Genomic DNA, 18,085 nt, shown 5'->3' with positions numbered 1-18,085 from the left:
GTGAAGGCTCACGTTGGGTTCCTGCCAGCCATGTGGGAGAGCTTGATGGAGTGTCTAGCTCCTGGCCTGGGCCTGTCCATTGTGGGCATTTGGGAGTGAACCAGTGGGTAGGAACATTCTCTTTCTCTCTCTCTCTCTCTCTCTCTGCTTCTCAAGTTAAACCATCTAGCTGGTGGGAGGCTGAACTGGGAATCAACTCCATGTTCATGTGTGGGCTGATTTTCCGAGAGTGATAATAGAAACTGGGATCTTTAGAAAAATATACAGATCCCATGGCCAGAGTCAGAATCTCTGGAGAGGGGCCCAGGCATCTGTGTTTAAAACATAACAAATCGCCGGCGCCGCGGCTCACTAGGCTAATCCTCCGCCTAGCGGCGCTGGCACACCGGGTTCTAGTCCCGGTCGGGGCGCCGGATTCTGTCTCGGTTGCCCCTCTTCCAGGCCAGCCCTCTGCTGTGGCCAGGGAGTGCAGTGGAGGATGGCCCAGGTGCTTGGGCCCTGCACCCCATGGGAGACCAGGAGAAGCACCTGGCTCCTGGCTCCTGCTATCGGATCAGCACGGTGCGCCGGCCGCGGCAGCCATTGGAGGGTGAACCAACGGCAAAAGGAAGACCTTTCTCTCTGTCTCTCTCTCTCACTGTCCACTCTGCCTGTAAAAAAAAAAAAAAAAAAAAAACACAACAAATCTTCCAGGTGAGTCAGATCATCAGGTTTGGAAATGTAACAGAGCACACTGTGTGTGTGTGACAGAGAGAGAGAGAGAGAGAGAGAGAGAGAGAGAGAAAGTCATTTGCCAAATGGGGAATCAGACGCTCTTGGAGTGCAGTTGTTTCCTGGTTTTTATTTCTGTTCATATCTGCCCGGCAGCATTATGAAAATCAGGGGACCGCCGGATAATTTCATTTCTTCCTCTGTTGGTGTGTGGGTTTGTACTGCAAGCTGGTGTGAATCTGAGAGTAAGAGGAGCAGTTTGCATTCCTTTTAGCTGCCTGGGAGTTGTGGGTCAGTCCCCAGAGTTCAGTGCGTGGTTGTGGAGCGGCTGCGCTGGGGGCCAAAGGAGACGGATGGGACCCTGAGCCAGGTTAAGGGACAGCTGCTACTCAGGTTTAAACCAGTTTTTATGCAGTGTGAGGGACAGTGTTGGCAGACCTTCTGACTTTTCAAGTGAAGCCAAAATCTGGGTTATCTGGATTTTTATGAAAAAGCTCCCAGTTTTAAAAGTTGACAAGAAAAGACCAGTGCTGTGGTATAGTGAGCTAAACCTCTGCTTTTGGCACCGGCATCCCATATGGGTGCTGGTTCAAGACCCAGCTGCTCCAGTTTTGATCCAGCTCTCTGCTATGGTCTGGGAAGGCAGTAGAAGATGACCCAAGTCCTTGGGCCCCTGCACCTGCATGGGAGACATGGAGGAGCTCCTGGCTTCCGGCTTCGGATTGGCTCAGCTTTCACTGTTGTGGCTGGTAGGGGAGTGAACCAGCAGATGGAAGACTTCTCTGTCTCTCTGTAACTCTGCCTCTCAAATAAATAAATAAGTATTAAAAAAAAAAAAAAAGAGTTGACAAGCGATGACTCTGGTTTAAGATAAACTGTTAAGTATTTTTATAAATAAAAGGGCTCCCAGGAGCCAGTGGTAGAGTGATGTGAAAGAAGAGGTGTTGACTCACGTTGTCTGCATGCATTGAAATGTTGCACTGTAGCTCATGGATGTGGACCATTAGTATTTTTTTTAATAGGTTGTTTTTGGAAGACAACCAGGTGCACTTATTTCTTTTTTTAATTATTTTTTATTTATTTGAAAGAGTTACATAGAGAGAGGTAGAGACAGAGAAGTCTTCCATCTGATGGTTCACTCCCCAGATGGAGGAGCTGTGCCGATATGAAGCCAGGAGCCCGGAGCTTCTTCCGTTCTCCCACGTGGGTGCAGGGGCCCAAGGACTTGGGCCATCTTCCCCTGCTATCCTAGGCCATACCAGAGAGCTGGATCGGAAGAGGAGCAGCCGGGACTAGAACTGGCACCCATATGGGATGCCGGTGCTTCAGGCCAGGGCTTTAACCTGCTGCAATATAGCGCCGGCCCCAACATTAGTATTAATAAAAGAGTTAAATAAGTTCATGGAAAGTGGAACTTGAAAACAAGCAAACAAATGAAAGACAATTCTAAGGAGCAAACAGGGCACAGATAAGGGACAGCGTCAGCCCCTAAGGCCAGTTTTCAATATTTGGTCTCCTTGTGTGAGGTTGTAGTGACGGCAGATGGTGTGATCTGAGTTTTTTTTTTTTTTTCTTTCCTAAAAATGCAATTTTATTCTAGACAAAATGTGAGGAGTACTGGCCCTCCAAGCAGGCTCAGGACTATGGGGACATAACCGTGGCCATGACAACCGAAATTGTTCTTCCAGAATGGACCGTCAGAGATTTCACAGTGAAAAATGTAAGTAAGAGATCAAAATGAGTGGGTCTCATACTACTACCTCGTATGTTAATTCTCAGAGGTCACTTCTGGGTTCATACGAACTCAGAGTTTTTATGTATCAGATGAACGTTCTTGCAGTCCGTAAGTCTGCATACACCCTTAGCTTTCCTCTCGAGGGGAGTTGGCGAAGTTATTCCTGAATCAGAGGGCTCGGCGGAGTGTGGCTGTGCATCAGCAATGCTTTGCTTCCACTTCTGAGTGCCTGCTCTGAGTTCTCCGCACAAACCCAGGCCGTTTGGATTATTCAGTGGGAAGTTTGGCGTCAGGAGTGGACAGTTGCTATTAGCAGCAATTTGTAACTCCTCCATCAGTAAGATTCCAGGGCTTATGCACTGGGCCTCCCTACCCCCTGAAAGTTATAAAATCATATCTACTTCAATTGTGTGGGAATTCTAGGCAGTCAAGTTTATATATGTCTTTTTTTTTTTTTTTTTTTTTTTGAGAGTGTTTGACATTGATATCCACTGGTGGGTGTGTATCGTGCTGTAATTGTTTGCAGCTTCTCTTTAATCTGGTGGTTCCAGATTTAATTACACAAAATGCAGAAATAGGTTTTCCTTTTAAAAACCGAGAACATCACAGGCGGAGCTAAAAGCTGCTTTGCGCTCGCGCTCCTGGCTGAGCCCGCACACCCCTCTGCAGAGGGGATTCTGAGGAGTAGAACCTTCGCCTCCCTCCCGCCCCCTCGTCTCTCGCCGTTGGTTTCTTTCCTTGGATAGGTACTTTTGTTAAATTTGGGAATTTGGGAGTGCTGAGTTCATTTGTGGAGACTTCCCAGCGTGTTCTCCTCTCTCTCTACCTTTTTCCTCCTCCCTGTTTTCCAAGTTTTGAATGATGTAACCTCACTGTGCTTATAACGGATACACAGTTTTAAAGGAAAGGCTTCAGAGGGTGGTGGTCGTGCGGGAGACCCAGGGACCTGCCGTGCCTTCGTCGGCGCGTCTGAGTGAGGACTAGAATGCATCCTGGCGAATGCCCGTCTGGTCCTGCCCACGAGGTGCTGGCTACCCTAGTTGTGTTTGTGTGGGCTATTTTCAGCTGCACACTCAGTGATACCCCAAGTGGGCCCGCAGATGGGGTTCAGGAAGCTCCACGGGGCGCAGGTGTATGAAGGCGTGTCCGTGGCTGGCAGGCAGTGGGCCAGGGGGGCGATCTGGACCCAGAGTCACAGGACGAGGGCCGGAGCTCTCCCGCCCTGGTGATGAGTGGTGGGGCAGCCGGGCCCCTTTTCTCGGAACCTCTGTCCCTCATCTGTGCAGGGCATCCTCCGAGGGAGTGATAAACAAGCTAAGTCCCCTGCAGGCACTCCGCCAGCCATGGTCCGCATGAGAAGTTCTCGGTTTTGGTAGTGACCGCTCCTGTCCGGCTGCCGGTCTGGTATTCAGGCTCTGCCCGACTCCCCCTGTCCATTGGCTGTTGGCAGACAGCCTTTCTCTTTGCGTCTCACCCCTTTGGTTGGTTTTTAGGTCCAGACGAGCGAGAGCCACGCTCTGCGGCAGTTCCACTTCACCTCCTGGCCTGACCATGGCGTCCCGGACACCACCGACCTGCTCATCAACTTTCGCTACCTTGTCCGCGACTACATGAAGCAGAGCCCTCCCGAGTCGCCGATTCTGGTGCATTGCAGGTACGGCGAAGGTGCTTCCCGAGTGCCGGATTCCAGATACAACTGTATGTTTAGGAAAGCCGGGCACAGGAGGAAAATGCAATAGATGTTTACAGACTTAAGAACGATTTGGGTATGGGACTACGGACTTATTTCCTAAGCTCCGAGCAAACTGGAGCCTTGTGGGCCAGATCTGGTCAGCTGCACGTTTTTTTGTTTTTTGTTAATTTTTTTTTTTTTTTGACAGAGTAGACAGTGAGAGAGAGAGAGACAGGGAAAAAGGTCTTCCTTTGCTGTTGGTTCACCCTCCAATGGCCACCGCGGCCGGCGCACTGCGCTGATCCGAAGGCAGGAGCCAGGTGCTTCTCCTGGTCTCCCATGGGGTGCAGGGCCCAAGGACTTGGGCCATCCTCCACTGCACTCCCGGGCCACAGCAGAGAGCTGGCCTGGAAGAGGGGCAACGGGACAGAATCCGGCGCCCCAACCGGGACTAGAACCCGGTGTGCCGGCGCCGCAAGGCAGAGGATTAGCCTAGTGAGCCGCGGCGTCGGCCCAGCTGCACGTGTTTGTAAAGTCTTATTGGAAGCCAGCTATGTCCATTTGTTTGCAGATTGTTTTTGGTTGCTTTTGTGCTACCTGGGCAGAAACCAGCCAGGTGGAACTGCAAAGCTGAAAATGTTTCCTTGCTGACCTGTCGCGTCCCTCGACCAGCAAGGAAGACGCAACCCGAACTCTTCTTCAAGCAGTTTATTCAGGAACCTTGAACAAGCTTCTTCTTCCGCCTCCTTCCCTCTCCCATCCCTCTTATAGCCATCAGCACACCAATCAAAAGCAGCCAAGTGGCAAGGATTGATAGGTACAGCAATGCGGAAGCCGGAAGGGAGCTCAAACATCTCCTTATTAGGAGATGTTTGTTTCTCGCCAGTCCTTCCGGGGGGAAAGGAGCCGGCGCCATCTTTAGGGCGCCGTGCAATGGCTCCCCACAGTTCCCCCTTTTTGTTTTAGAACCAGGCATCTAAGGATTACAGGAGAAGGTAGAGGTCTGTCCCCCACTGCCAGGCATCCACCTGGAACAGCATCCTTTTCGCGGGGGTGGGATCTGGGATGCCAACCCACATGCAGACAGACTTGCCTTCCAGAGAACGTAATGGCTCGTTCTCTCTGCAGTGCTTTGCCTGGCACCCTGCACCCATGCCTAGCATTCAAGGAAGGCCAGCCATGCTTGCGGCGATTGTCCAGCCTCAAGGGCATAAAAGGCTTGAGCTATCATGGCCAATTCCCGCCGATGAGCTGTCCTCATCCTGCACAAACACCACAGGCAAAATAACACAACAAGTAACAGCAACCCCGTCAAAGCTCCAAGTCCCGCCCACTCCTTCAGGCTGGAGACGGCTGTGCGGATCCAGGATGACAATCCAGATGCGAAGGAGACATCCACACATGTGGAGTTGATGGTGACCACGGCAAGGCACAGTTGCTTCAAGGTGTAGTCAAATTCTGCGGACCAATTCTGCAAGAGCATCTGAGACAACTGTTTAGAGTAATTTGCTGCCTGAGTCATGTTATCGTACTGAACAGAGGTCACACACAACCCTGAAAATTTCCACTCACATCCTAGCTGAGCAAGCTGCCAGAGAGTATCCACCTGCTCCTGTACCAAATCCACACGCTGATTAACAATCATCAAGCCTCCCTTTATATGTACATTTAAGGATGTCTGAGTATCCAAAGCAGCAGCCACGGAGGCCGTCAAATTATTCAGGGTATTAGCAGTTTGAACTGTCCCTGTGAGCGCTATAGCAGCTGTTGTAGCGCCCACAGCTGCAATGGAAATGGCGGTTATAACGGCTGCAGTAACGATCCCAATCAGCAATGTTATAATGAAGATAGAGAGGCTGCTTTGTGACATTGTCTGTTTGCCGCACCAGTCGCTCAGGTAACCATCGAGAATATAGAAACATGTCCACGTCCCCATATTAAAACAGGGTCAGGTCCATACCATTGAGCAGTTAGAGGGTCTTTCCACTTCACATAGACTTGTTGTCTTTTGGTTTCAGGATGCCAGTGACGATCAGCTGCAGTTTTCCCTTGATTATCCAGTATTAGAAAATTTAAAATGAAAAGAGCATGTGATAGCCATTTTTGTGGGGAATATGCCATGGTCCCGTATTCCCCCTTTTTTATTTTTTGTAAATAATTTTTTAATGTGGCATTTGCTCGTTCCACAATACCTTGTCCCTCGGGATTATAAGGAATCCCGGTGAAGAGAGATGTGGAAGTTAGTACAGAAGTGCTTAAAAGAGTTGGAAGTATACGCTGGGCCATTGTTAGTTTTTATCTGTATAGGGGTTCCAGAACAGCAAAGGCCTGAAGGCAATGAGAGATGTTTGGCAACCTCGCCGCATTGCGGGGTGGCAAAAACAAAATCTGAACATGTATCTAAAGAAACATGTATGTATTTTAGTTTACCAAATTCAGAAAAATGGGTAACATCTATCTGCTAAAGCTTAAGGTTTGGACATTGAGGTGATGCAAATTATGACCATGGGATGCTTCTTAGACTTTGTCAGTCCCTCTTTAAAGGATTTGGCTACTGAGCCAGAGACTGGAGCAGCTAGAAAGAAACACGTTTATAACTGAAGTTTAGCATCATTTCACATCTTGGCACCACTTTTAATCTAAACAGCCCGATTGGTTATTATCTCTGCAAGATGAGAGATATATCTTTTGACATCTCCAGGGGCCCTCTGGAGATACCAAAAGTCCAGAGAATTTAGAACTTTGATTTTCAGAAAGTCTGTTAAAGGTGCCAAGAGAACTTAGAGTATCTGGTCAAAATAGAATTCCTTAACATTTAGTCAGGGCGATTTTAATACTTTTAGACCAGATCTGATCATAATATTTAACATAACTTTTTAAGACTTAATACTTTTTATCAATTATAACTTAACAGACAGTAGAGTACACATTTACTTGGCAGAACATGAATTTTTAGGTAAACCAGAAATACAAAAACCTTGAACATAAGAGTTAGCACATGAAATTATCACATAACTCAGAACTATTTAACAGAGTTAAAAAGAGCTTACACGACCTAACTTTAGAAATGGCAGAGTAACTGATTAAGCAGACACTGTTAAAAAGAGACGTTACAGTTTTTGCAACAACAGATTTTAAGATTTACAATTGAGACCATTTTCAGATAATTAATAACAATAGTACACATTTTAAAAAAATCTCATTGTTATAACAGAAGATCAGACTTCAACTTTAGGTTAGTGTAATTTTGGCATTAACATTTAACTTATAGAAAACTCTGTAAACAATGCTTTAAAATTGTAAACTTTTTACAACTTTTCATGACTTGCTCACACCTTCTGAAACTTTATACCTGTAGTTACTTTTACAGTCTTGAATTATCATGTATGGACAACCTATGAGAATACATGCTGGCAAACTTAAGTCTCTCTTATCAAATTTAAGATGTTAAAAGTACACATAATACATTTTCCATATTTTACTTAGCACCGATGCCTGGATAACTTAAAACACTGAGCTATTAATGAATACCACACCATTATCTGAATTAAAAGTCAAAATTACATTTGCATGCTTTTAAGTAACATAAGGATAACACCACTTGGGCAGCAACAGTCACTAGTGCATATTTACAACTTTGAAAAGATCTTCATCCTTAAGAGAAACAAGTTTAAAGCATATCAAAGACATGTAAATGTAAAACTGAGCAAGTGAACCAAAGGGCGTTTGCATTAACCCAACTTTCTGAACCAATCTGTATTGGCTTACTTGAGTTAACAGCATAAAGGCTTGTATACACAGAATTTACTCTCATTTTTATAAGACTACTTTAGCTGAAAAGCAAAAACATGAATACAACATAGATTTGACCTCATTTACTACATTTTAATACACTTTGTATAATTTGAATTGACTCAAACAGCTGTTACTTTAACAAATTTAGAGTCCCATCCTTTGAGAGTTCCAGGGATCCGACTGGAAGCCCCAAAGTTGAAAGACTCGGTTTAGAATTTAAACTATCAGAGAGTCAAACCATTTTAGTCAAAAATTAGTACGTTTAACCAAGGCTGTGGACTAGATCTAATCAAAGTTAGGTACTCACTCAAACATTAAAGATATAACGTAAACAGCTTCATGATGCAGTTTTTCCAATCAAGACTCATACTGGCAATAGAAAAATGCGAAACCTTCAAGACACATGAAAACTCTCATTAGATAAGTTAGCTACAGCAGCACAGAAAAGAATTGATTATTAGCGTATGAGCCCATTGCTTAAGTTTTTATTAACTGTAAACAGAAAAACCCATCAAGTTGGAAAGGGTTATCGAATTAAGACTTTTCTCTAGGTCAAGATACCTGTGGAATTTTTCCTCTCTCTTTCTCCTGGCCTGTCGTGCCTCCCTTTTTGTTTTAAAAGATATTCTTTCAGTGTGCGGTGTGCTCGCTCAATTATGCCCTGGCCCTGAGGATTGTACGGCAATCCATGGACAAGTTGAACCTCCATTTTTTTGGCAAAAGGTGGTAAAGGTTTGAGATGTATAGGCCGGGCCATTATCAGTTTTTAGCACCTGGGGTCTCCCCCAGGCGGCCCATGCATCCAGACAATGAGCAATCACCTGACATTAGGGATACAATTGGGCTAGAAGGTTTAATCAGTCCTGCGGTTTCCAATATCTTTAATGCGTTCACCACATATAAGGAATCTGACAACAACTTAAAGGCAAAAGAGCACTGCTTAAGGACTTCAATAACTATTTTTAATTCCACAACTTGAGGTGAGCCTGGCTGAAACTGATGAAATACCGGGTCATTACCCTCTACCATATAAACCCCACAGCCTGTTTTTGACCCATCTGTAAATATATTTGGAGCACCTAGTAATGGCTCAGCGGCTGTAATTTTTGGAAATCCTCATTTGCCGATTCAATTCCCGTACTTGCTTTATACCAGACTCTTTGTTATCACCACACTCTTCAGACTCACTGCTGCTTTCTGAGCTACTTTCTGCACTAGTACTACTTACTGAGGAGGGGCTGCGCAACTCGGAAAGATCAGGGTACAGTTTTTTTCTAGTTCTTTTCTGACTATCCTTTAAAGTTTTCCCTTTTTCACTGGCAGCTCTCTCGGAGTGCTCTTCCTGAAGCTCCTCCAAGGCAGCTTGACCGCTCAGAATAGCTTCACTACACTGCTCATCCTCGAGGCATGCTCGCACTAACTTCCATATTGGTCTCACTCCCCTTTTGAGATTACCCTTTTCGAATGCAAAATCCAAATCCCTGTCTAGTTTGTCCCATGAAGGGATAGTAAGGCTTCCCGAAACCCCATACCAGGGTGCAATGGTATCGCAGTTACGTAAAAACCTATGCAATGTACTAGGCTTAAGTTTCAAACCGTTTTCTCAAAGCAGCGCATTCAGCGCCAGAAAAATTGGATGGGACTGTGAATTACCCACCGTCTAAAATTTTACTCTTTCCCTGGCCACGGGTCAGAGCTCCTTCTGCTTTTGTCACAGAACTTCCTCTGCTTTAATCGCAGAGCTATCCTCCCGCTATTGTCGCAGGACTTCCCGCTCTTATCGCGGATCCCCACCTTATTTTCCTGGGGGACTTACCAGCGCTGCCCTGACTGCAGGAAGTTCTGAGTTCGCGTTTGAGATGGTTCCCCGTACGGGCCACCAGTTGTCGCGTCCCTCGACCAGCAAGGAAGACGCAACCCGAACTCTTCTTCAAGCAGTTTATTCAGGAACCTTGAACAAGCTTCTTCTTCCGCCTCCTTCCCTCTCCCATCCCTCTTATAGCCATCAGCACACCAATCAAAAGCAGCCAAGTGGCAAGGATTGATAGGTACAGCAATGCGGAAGCCGGAAGGGAGCTCAAACATCTCCTTATTAGGAGATGTTTGTTTCTCGCCAGTCCTTCCGGGGGGAAAGGAGCCGGCGCCATCTTTAGGGCGCCGTGCAATGGCTCCCCACACTGACCCTTTGCAGGAAAGGTTTATCAGCCCCTACTCGAGAACAGGAAAAAGTTAGCTTTCAAGATAAAAGGATTAAGTCAGGACAGAAGAGAGGAGGGATTTTTTGGCTCTAGAGGGAATCAGTTGATGAGATATTCCATGCTAAGTTATGGTGGCAACTTGACTTGGATGATCTAGGAAACTCAAGTTAAGATGTCTTACTGGCGTGCCTTGACTCAAAGTAGGTTTGGGACTTAGGCCATTGTTGTCCCAGCCGATCCTGTCTGGCACACTGAAGTTTCCATTGGCCAGCGTTCCCTGACCCTGGACAGTGCCTTCAGAGCCTCATCCTGGAGAGCCAGCTCCATACATTTTGGCATCGAGTTTTTCAGTGGACACCACCCTCTCTCACGGGCTTGTTTCACTTTTCTCCCAGCGCTGGAGTTGGAAGGACGGGCACTTTCATTGCTGTTGATCGTCTCATCTACCAGATCGAGAACGAGAACACGGTGGACGTGTACGGCGTTGTGTATGACCTCCGGATGCACAGGGCTTTAATGGTGCAGACAGAGGTGAGGCCGAGATCTGTGCTGGTATTCCACTGTTCCCAGCTGGTTTTTTTTTTGTTTGTTTTGTTTTGTTTATTTGAAAGGCAGAGTTAGAGAGGCAGAGAGACAGAGAGAGAGAGAGAGAGACAGAGAGAGAGAGAGGGGTCTTCCATCCGATGGTTCACTCCCCAGATGGCTGCAATGGCTGGAGCTGTGCTGATCTGAAGCCAGGAGCCAGGAGCTTCTTCCGGGTCTCCCATGTGCGTGCAGGGGCCCAAGGACTTGGGCCATCTTCTACTGCTTTCCCAGACTATAACAGAGAGCTGGATCAGAAGTGGAGCAGCTGGGACTCGAACTGTCACCAATATGGGATGCTGGCACTGCAGGCGGAGGCTTTACCCACTATACCACAGTGCCGGCCCCCTCAGCTGTTTGTAAAAGGTTGTATCAGTGGTTGACATTGTGGCGCAGCAGGTAAAGCAGCTGCCTGGGATGCCGGCATCCTGTATGGGCGCTGGTTTTTGCCTGGCTGTTCCACTTCTGATCCAGCTCCTGGGAAAAGCAACTGAAGATGGCCCATGTGTTTGGGCCCCTGCTACCCATGTGGGAGACCCAGATGAATCTCCCATCTTCAGCCTGGCCTAGTGCTAGCCATTTGTCGCATCTGGAGAGAGAACCAGTGGATGGGTGGTCTCTTTGTCTCTGTCCTTCTCTCTCTGTAACTCTGAATTTCAAAATAAATAAATAAATCTTAAAAAAAGAAAAGGTTGCATCATGTCACACACTTAGGCTAAAATATTTCATCCTTCCAGATCTTTCTGGCTCTTGGCTCTGAAGTCTCGCTGGATTTCTTTGCAGATCTTAAGCTGACTTGGAGTTGAATTACCTGTCACAAGTGACATGTAGTTCTGACAGCAGGAGTGGAACAGTAAACCAACATAGTTACCAGGATTCTTTCCATTGCTGCCTCTGACTAACCAGACAGTCTCAGCAAGTCTCTGAACCTGGGTTTCCAGGCTTTAAATGCATCAAACAGATCTTTTTCACTCTTTTTTTTTAAAGATTTATTTATTTTATTTGAAAGAGTTACACCAGAGAGAAGGAGAGTCAGAGAGAGAGAAAGAGACAGAGAGAAATCTTCCATCCGCTGGTTCATTTCCCAAATGGCTGCAACAGTTGGAGCTGTGCTGATCTGAAGTCAGGAGCCAGGAGCTTCTTCCGGGTCTCCCATATGCGTGCAGGGGCCCAAGGACTTGGGCCACCTTTCACTGCTTTCCCAGGCCGCAGCAGAGAGCTGGATCAGAAGAGGAGCAGGGAGGCTTTACCCGCTACGCCACAGCTCCAACTCCCATTCTTTGTTTCTAAGAAGATTGGGCCATCTTTCAAACAAACTAATGAATCAGTCTTGGCAAACATGAGTGCTAGGGAAGTAGTGCAGTGTTCCTTAGGCACTGACACATCAGTGCACCCTCTCCCGAGCTTGTCGACATCAGAGTATGTCAGTGTAGCCGCAGGAGCCTGGCTGACCACTGCGGGAAAGAGGGGCTTCCTGTCTGTGGCCTAATTCGGGTATGGCTGTTGGATTTGCCTTTCCCTGAATTGTGCCTGATGCACAGTATTTTGGAGACATTTTCAACAGAATGCGCTGGGAAGTACCCGTCCTCACAGAGGTGGGTGCCACCGCACCAGGATGAGAGCAGAATATTAATTTCGTGTTGGGCTGTCACCCTGTACCCTTTTACAGCTCTGTGAATATGGGCTATGCTTTTGAGTCTAGTCTCCTCTATTCTGGAGGCCGTGGGTACATTGTGTGCTTGGGGGAGAGCTGCATGGTTGTGGTGGAAAGAGATTCATCTCCTGCATTGGTTGGAGGTGAGATTTTCTTTGTTCTGTGATAATCACATGGAGTAGTGTTTCTCAGTCTTCTATCTTCTTTTGAGAAACACAGAACTCTTACACCTGCCTGAACATTATTTTATCATCCGTGTTTTTTGAAAAAAAAAAAAAAACAAAACAAAAACTTATATTAAAAATTTAACCATACGTGGGACTATGTGGAATACATTTTTTCTCTTTCACTTTTTTATTCCTTATTCTGCTCTCTAGAGGTAGCCAATGTTTATAGTTTGGCGTATATATTTTTAAATTAAATTCTAGCTGATGCATAAAATTATACATATTTATAGGGTACTATGTGATGTTTTAATCCATATATTTATTTATTTATTTTTGCTGGTTAATCCATATATTTATATAGTGTAATATTGGTTTATGTCTTTATATACCTTTTTATCTATAAATATACAATCTCTCTCTCTCTCTCTCTCACACACACACACACACACACACACACACTCGTGGGATATTTTGAAGCAACAGAATCCTGTTTTACGTTTCCCTGTGATTTTTCTCTTCACACCATCATGGAAATCTTTATTTAAAAAATATGACTTGGCTGGCGCCGCGGCTCACTAGGCTGATCCTCTGCTTGCGGCGCTGGCACTCTGGGTTCTAGTCCCAGTTGCTCCTCTTCCAGTCCAGCTCTCTGCTGTGGCCCGGGAGTGCAGTGGAGGATGGCCCAAGTGCTTGGGCCCTGCACCGGCATGGGCAGGTGCAACCAGGAGGAAGCACCTGGCTCCTGGCTTTGGATCAGCGCAGTGCGTTGGCTGTAGCAGCCATCTGGGGGGTGAACCAATGGAAGGAAGACCTTTCTCTTTGTCTCTCTCTCTCTCAGTCTAACTCTGCCTGTCAAAAAAAAAAAAATATGACTAGCTCCAACTCCTCTTGGATTTTAAATGTATTTATATTTATTTGAAAGGCAGGCAGACGCTCATTCGCTTGTTCACCCCACCCCCCACATGCCTACAAGGACCAGGGCTGACCTAGGTTGAAGCCAGGAGCCAGGAATTCCATCGGCGTCTCCCACATGGGTGTCAGGGACCCAAGTACTTAAGGCATCAGCTGCTGCCCCCCAGCAGTGTTAGCAGGAAGCTGGAATCAGGAGCAGAGCCAGGAGTCGAGCCCACGCCTGCTGATAAGCGATGCAGCCCCTTCCTTTCTGTGCCCACCCCCGTGGGAATCTTCTGTGTCAGCACGCGGCGCCGCCTCCTCTTTTTAAATGAGCACTTGCAGGTTCTGTGATGCCTGCTGCACGGTGGTCTCTGCCCACCTCTACGCAGAGAGAACGGCAGCTCACTCCTCGTTCTGCACAGCCCGAACACACAGTTCGAACGTGTGTGTGCATCTTCCTTAGCCCTTCCCCCAGGCTTCTGCTCCTTCTCTTGGGGCAGGGGAGGTGGGGAGTGTTCCTTGAGGTTGAGAATTACTGACCAAGACTCATTTCACCAGAATGCCGTTGCCTCTTGAAACACAGGAGCTTGAACTATTTGCTCTTGGGTGGCTGGGGCTTGGGGGTGATCTGGATGAAAACCATTTGGGTGCCCCCTCCCTGGCTCCTGTGCTCACTGGCTCTCCCCCCTGCTCTGTACTTTCAGGACCAGTATGTTTTCCTCAATCAGTGTGTCCTGGATATCATCAGATCCCAGAAAGACTCCAGAGTAGATCTCATCTACCAGAACACAACTGCAATGGCCATCTATGAAAACCTGGCGCCGGCGTCCACGTTCGGAAAGACAAATGGTTACATTGCCTGATTCCAAGGGAACGCCTTCCCGGAGCTCACCAGACTCTCACGCCCACAGCCAAGGAACGCGCCCCGGTGTCGACTTGTTTTGTTTTTGTTTCTGTTTTTTTTTTTTTTTTTTTTTCAAACGTCTAATTTCTTAGTTCTTTGTTCTGTTTTGTTGGAACTGACTTGGGGGGTGTGAAGCTGCAGGTGGAACACTTGAGAAACGCCAGGTGGGGGCTGTGGGTGCGCGGTGACCACATCACTTGCATTCCGATTACCAGTGGGATGAGTTCACTTTTTTTTTTTCCCCCTAGAGAATCGTGGAAAAACCAGGAGAAGTGAGCCATGATTTTTCTCTTTTGTTTTCAAACAGATTCTTCTTCTTTTTTTTTTTTCAAAGACTATTTTCTGTGACTCACATGCTCAAGGCAGGATTGTGTTGGGTTGAATATATTTTCAGTATCAGAGGTCTATTTTTACCTACTGTGTCTTGGAACCTAGCTGGTGGAGAAGACGGAATAGTGGGTGAGCAGCATGTTGGCGGGTGGGCTCCGTGGCGCCTCTTCCCGCGTGGGTTTTCTCTCTGAACATGTGCCTTTTCTGAATTATGCTTCCACAGGCAAAACTCAGTAGATATCTATATTTTTGTATTGAATCTCGTAATTGGAATATACGGAATATTTAAGCATAGTTTAGCATCAGAATTCCGCCTTCTCGGTGACATTCCTGTCCTCGTTGGATTAGAGGGGGGCTCTTTGCCCCTTGCTGTCCCCCCACCCCCACCCCACTCCCCATACATTTGTGCTCCGATTTTTCTTCCTTTTTCCCTCCCAGTTTTCTCCAAAGACTTCTGTTGGCAACATTTTCAGCCCATTGGTTGGGTGAGAATGGAAACTAAATAACGCTTTCAGAATTTCTGTGGGCAGGGGTGGGAGAACGAGGAATCCGATGGTGACATAAATCCTGTCCTGTCCGTGTTTTATTCTTTCTGTCGTTTCTGTCTTTGGTTAAGAAGGATTATTTAAAGGTGCAATATGTGACTTAGTGATTCATGATGCTGTAGGTTTTTAGTGATGTTTTACTCAGGTTGGCATTTTATGTGTGTACATGTGTGTGTGTGTTTGTGTGTGTGTGTGTGTTTTTAAAAGTATGGCAATCTGTGAACACTTCGTGTGAACCGAGTGTCAGATTAACCCTTGACCCCTGAAGTCCACTGGCTGTAGTCTCTTATCTGCAGTGGCACATACCGTATCTACTGTATATATAAATACTCAGCTCTTAAAACTGTCATTCCTGCAAATTGAGGTGTACAAAGTTTGATTTGTATCAAAGATGTAATTATTATTTTTAAAACCTCTTTTCACTATACTGCTGCTTGTAATTACTTTGATTTTTTAAAAAATGTAGTTTTTTTTTTTTTTTTTTTGCTTCAGGTGTATATCCACCAAGAGTTTCAGAATTTATGTGGATTTATTTTATGGGTACATAATCTGTAAACTTCTCAAGGCATTAACATGAAAGGATTTGTTTCTTTGTATCTTGTGTTGTGGCTCAGGTTATATTTTGAAGACGTTTTGATTTATCCTCCAATAGGCAATGAAGTTCATTCACAAGGTGTGATGAAGGAATAGCCAAGTCCCTGGAGTCCGGTGGCCCCCCTGGTCAGCGGTGCCCTGTGGGAGCCACGCTCTTCCAGTCCCTGGCGCTTTGGTCGCTGGGTGGACACAGCGAGGTTAGCAAGGCAGAACCGCACGTACTTAAGTGCTTGGTGTGTATGGTTCAGAGGTTTCCCACTCTGTCTTCTGTCCCCTTTCCCTCCGAGGTACTGAGAGGAGGAGAAGGAGAGGCCGTGTTTTGGGGGAGAATCTTCCTCCTCAAATGGCAGTTGCACTTTCTTTTGCCTTCTTTGGGGTAAGCAGCTCATTCAGTATCAGGCCCATCAGAGAGCCGGCTGTCCTGGCTGGGTCAGGCGCTCTGGACTCAGCATCAGAGGGGGCCTTGGCTCCCTGCAGGTGCAGGTCAGGGAGCCGAGGTGTCCCCAGGCGGTGCGTGAAGCAGGTGTTGCATCCCTCATGCTGGTCTGCCCCCGGGGGTCTCTGACTGCATCCTGAGGTCCCTGTCCAGGCGGCTGTTCTGTGGACCACTCCCTGTCCCCCGCCGATCTGTCTGCTGTGACGAGTGCTTGGGTGTCTGAGTCCGTGTAGACCCCCAGCTCTGCCCTGCACGCCTGGCTGCCCCGGGAAAGTCACAGGAGAGAACTCATCCCTTCAAAGCATCCGGTAAAGGCCGAGAAACTGTCAGAGGACCGAGCGACGCAATTGGAAACACACCGAACGTTGTGCAACACGGAGGCCCTCCTGCGTCCCGCCTGGTGCGGGCGTGGGAAACGGGCTGACACCCTGACCTCATTCCCAAGCCCCACCCCCCACCCCGCCCCGGGAGGCTGGTGGGGGAGGGGTGTGGGATTTCCAAGCGGGCAGGTCCCACGAAGGTCCCGGTGTGTCTCAGAAGGGGATGGGGAGGGGCCTTTACAGCCCAGTGATGGAGAAGGGAAGGTTAGTGTGGGGTTAGGACACGCAGGCTGGGGGTTTGCTCCTGAGCTGCTGCCCGAGGCCGCCCAGGGACAGGGAGCTGGGATTGCGAGAGGCCAGCAGCACAGAGCAGCAGCCAGTGCGAGGCTCTCGGGCCAGCTGGCCTTGGGGGCTGGGGGCCACTCAGAGCTGCCCTTGGGTGCAAGAACGTTTTGCCTCCAGAGCTGACTCTATTTGGGGTCCACTGGGGCCGTGTGATGACCTCTAGCCAGGCTCTGGCCTCCCCGATTCTACTGGATTGACGCTGTGCGATGTCAGAAGCTGGGGGACCGGGCATGGCCAACTCTGCAGTCGATTCCTCTTTGTTTTTTATCCGGGATGCAAAGGCCTGGTTTTCTTTGGAAATGCTTGATGGCGCTTGTGGAGCTAAGCAAGCCTTGGTGACTGATGCTGGTTTGCCTCGGAAGTCCAAGTTGTGTTTTCAGACTACTGTGTAGCAGCTGTGTGTCGGACACACTGGAGCTCTTTCCTCCCTTGGGGGCGCATACGCATAGGATGTGAAGACGTGGACTCTAAACTGTAATTTTCTTGTAACTATTTTGGAATGATGCCTATTTCTAATGTTTGTTATACTTGTACAGAATATTGCTCTTGGTTGCATTTTTTTTAAGGAAAAAAAATGGCCTGAAAAAAATTTTTTAAAAAGACTTACAAATACCAAATATTAAAAAAAAAATGTCAACACGTGATGCTTCCGTTTCTTTCTTCCCCTCCCCTCCGCTGCCTTGCTGGATGTTTGCACACTTACTGAAGCAGTTTCCAGGCCCACGGGTCCCTGTGGGATTTCCTTAAACACATTCGTGTTTTCCAGGGCTGTCCTTACCGAGACCGCACGTTCTTGGTTGAAACAAGAATTTCTTTCCTGCTGATTCTGGAGGCCAGAGGGTGATCGCTGCTTGGCCAGCCTGCCCCCTGCGCCTTGTGTGGTGTCCCTCCGTGCGTGTCTGCGTCCATCTCCTCCTTGTGCAAGGACTGCAGTCACGTCGGATGACGCCTGCTCAGGTTGCGTTACTTTCCCCTTAAAGGCCCTCCCTGCACGTGCAGTGACACTCGGAGGTCCTGGCCTCAGGACTTTGACAAATGACCGGGACGGGGCGGGGCAGGGCGGGGGGCACGGGTCGGCCCATGGCACACGTGAGGGGTGAAGGGTGCCGAGGAGACTTGGAAGAGCAGGTGTTCTCAGAGGTGTTCTCAGAGGCTGCGAGACGTGGGTCTGGAGGGGACAGGCACGCACTTGCAGGTGATAAG

The 18,085-nt window shown here is 47.6% G+C and overlaps 1 protein-coding gene across 1 annotated transcript in view; it reads left to right on the top strand.

The window, feature by feature from the left end:
- The window catches only part of PTPRJ (protein tyrosine phosphatase receptor type J), a 177,296-nt gene extending 159,777 nt beyond the window's left edge, over positions 1-17,519 (top strand). The window contains exons 22-25 of the mRNA XM_017348393.3: positions 2,312-2,431; positions 3,940-4,100; positions 10,507-10,642; positions 14,113-17,519. Of these exons, the coding sequence (XP_017203882.3) occupies positions 2,312-2,431; positions 3,940-4,100; positions 10,507-10,642; positions 14,113-14,271 (576 nt within the window). The 3' untranslated portion in view covers positions 14,272-17,519. The remainder of the gene's footprint in view (positions 1-2,311; positions 2,432-3,939; positions 4,101-10,506; positions 10,643-14,112) is intronic.
- The last annotated feature ends 566 nt before the right edge of the window (positions 17,520-18,085 follow it).

Source organism: Oryctolagus cuniculus, chromosome 1 (assembly GCF_964237555.1).
Source record: "Oryctolagus cuniculus chromosome 1, mOryCun1.1, whole genome shotgun sequence".
Lineage (NCBI taxonomy): Eukaryota > Metazoa > Chordata > Mammalia > Lagomorpha > Leporidae > Oryctolagus > Oryctolagus cuniculus.
Note: the sequence above shows the minus strand (reverse complement) of the source record. Positions and strands in the feature narration are given on the sequence as shown.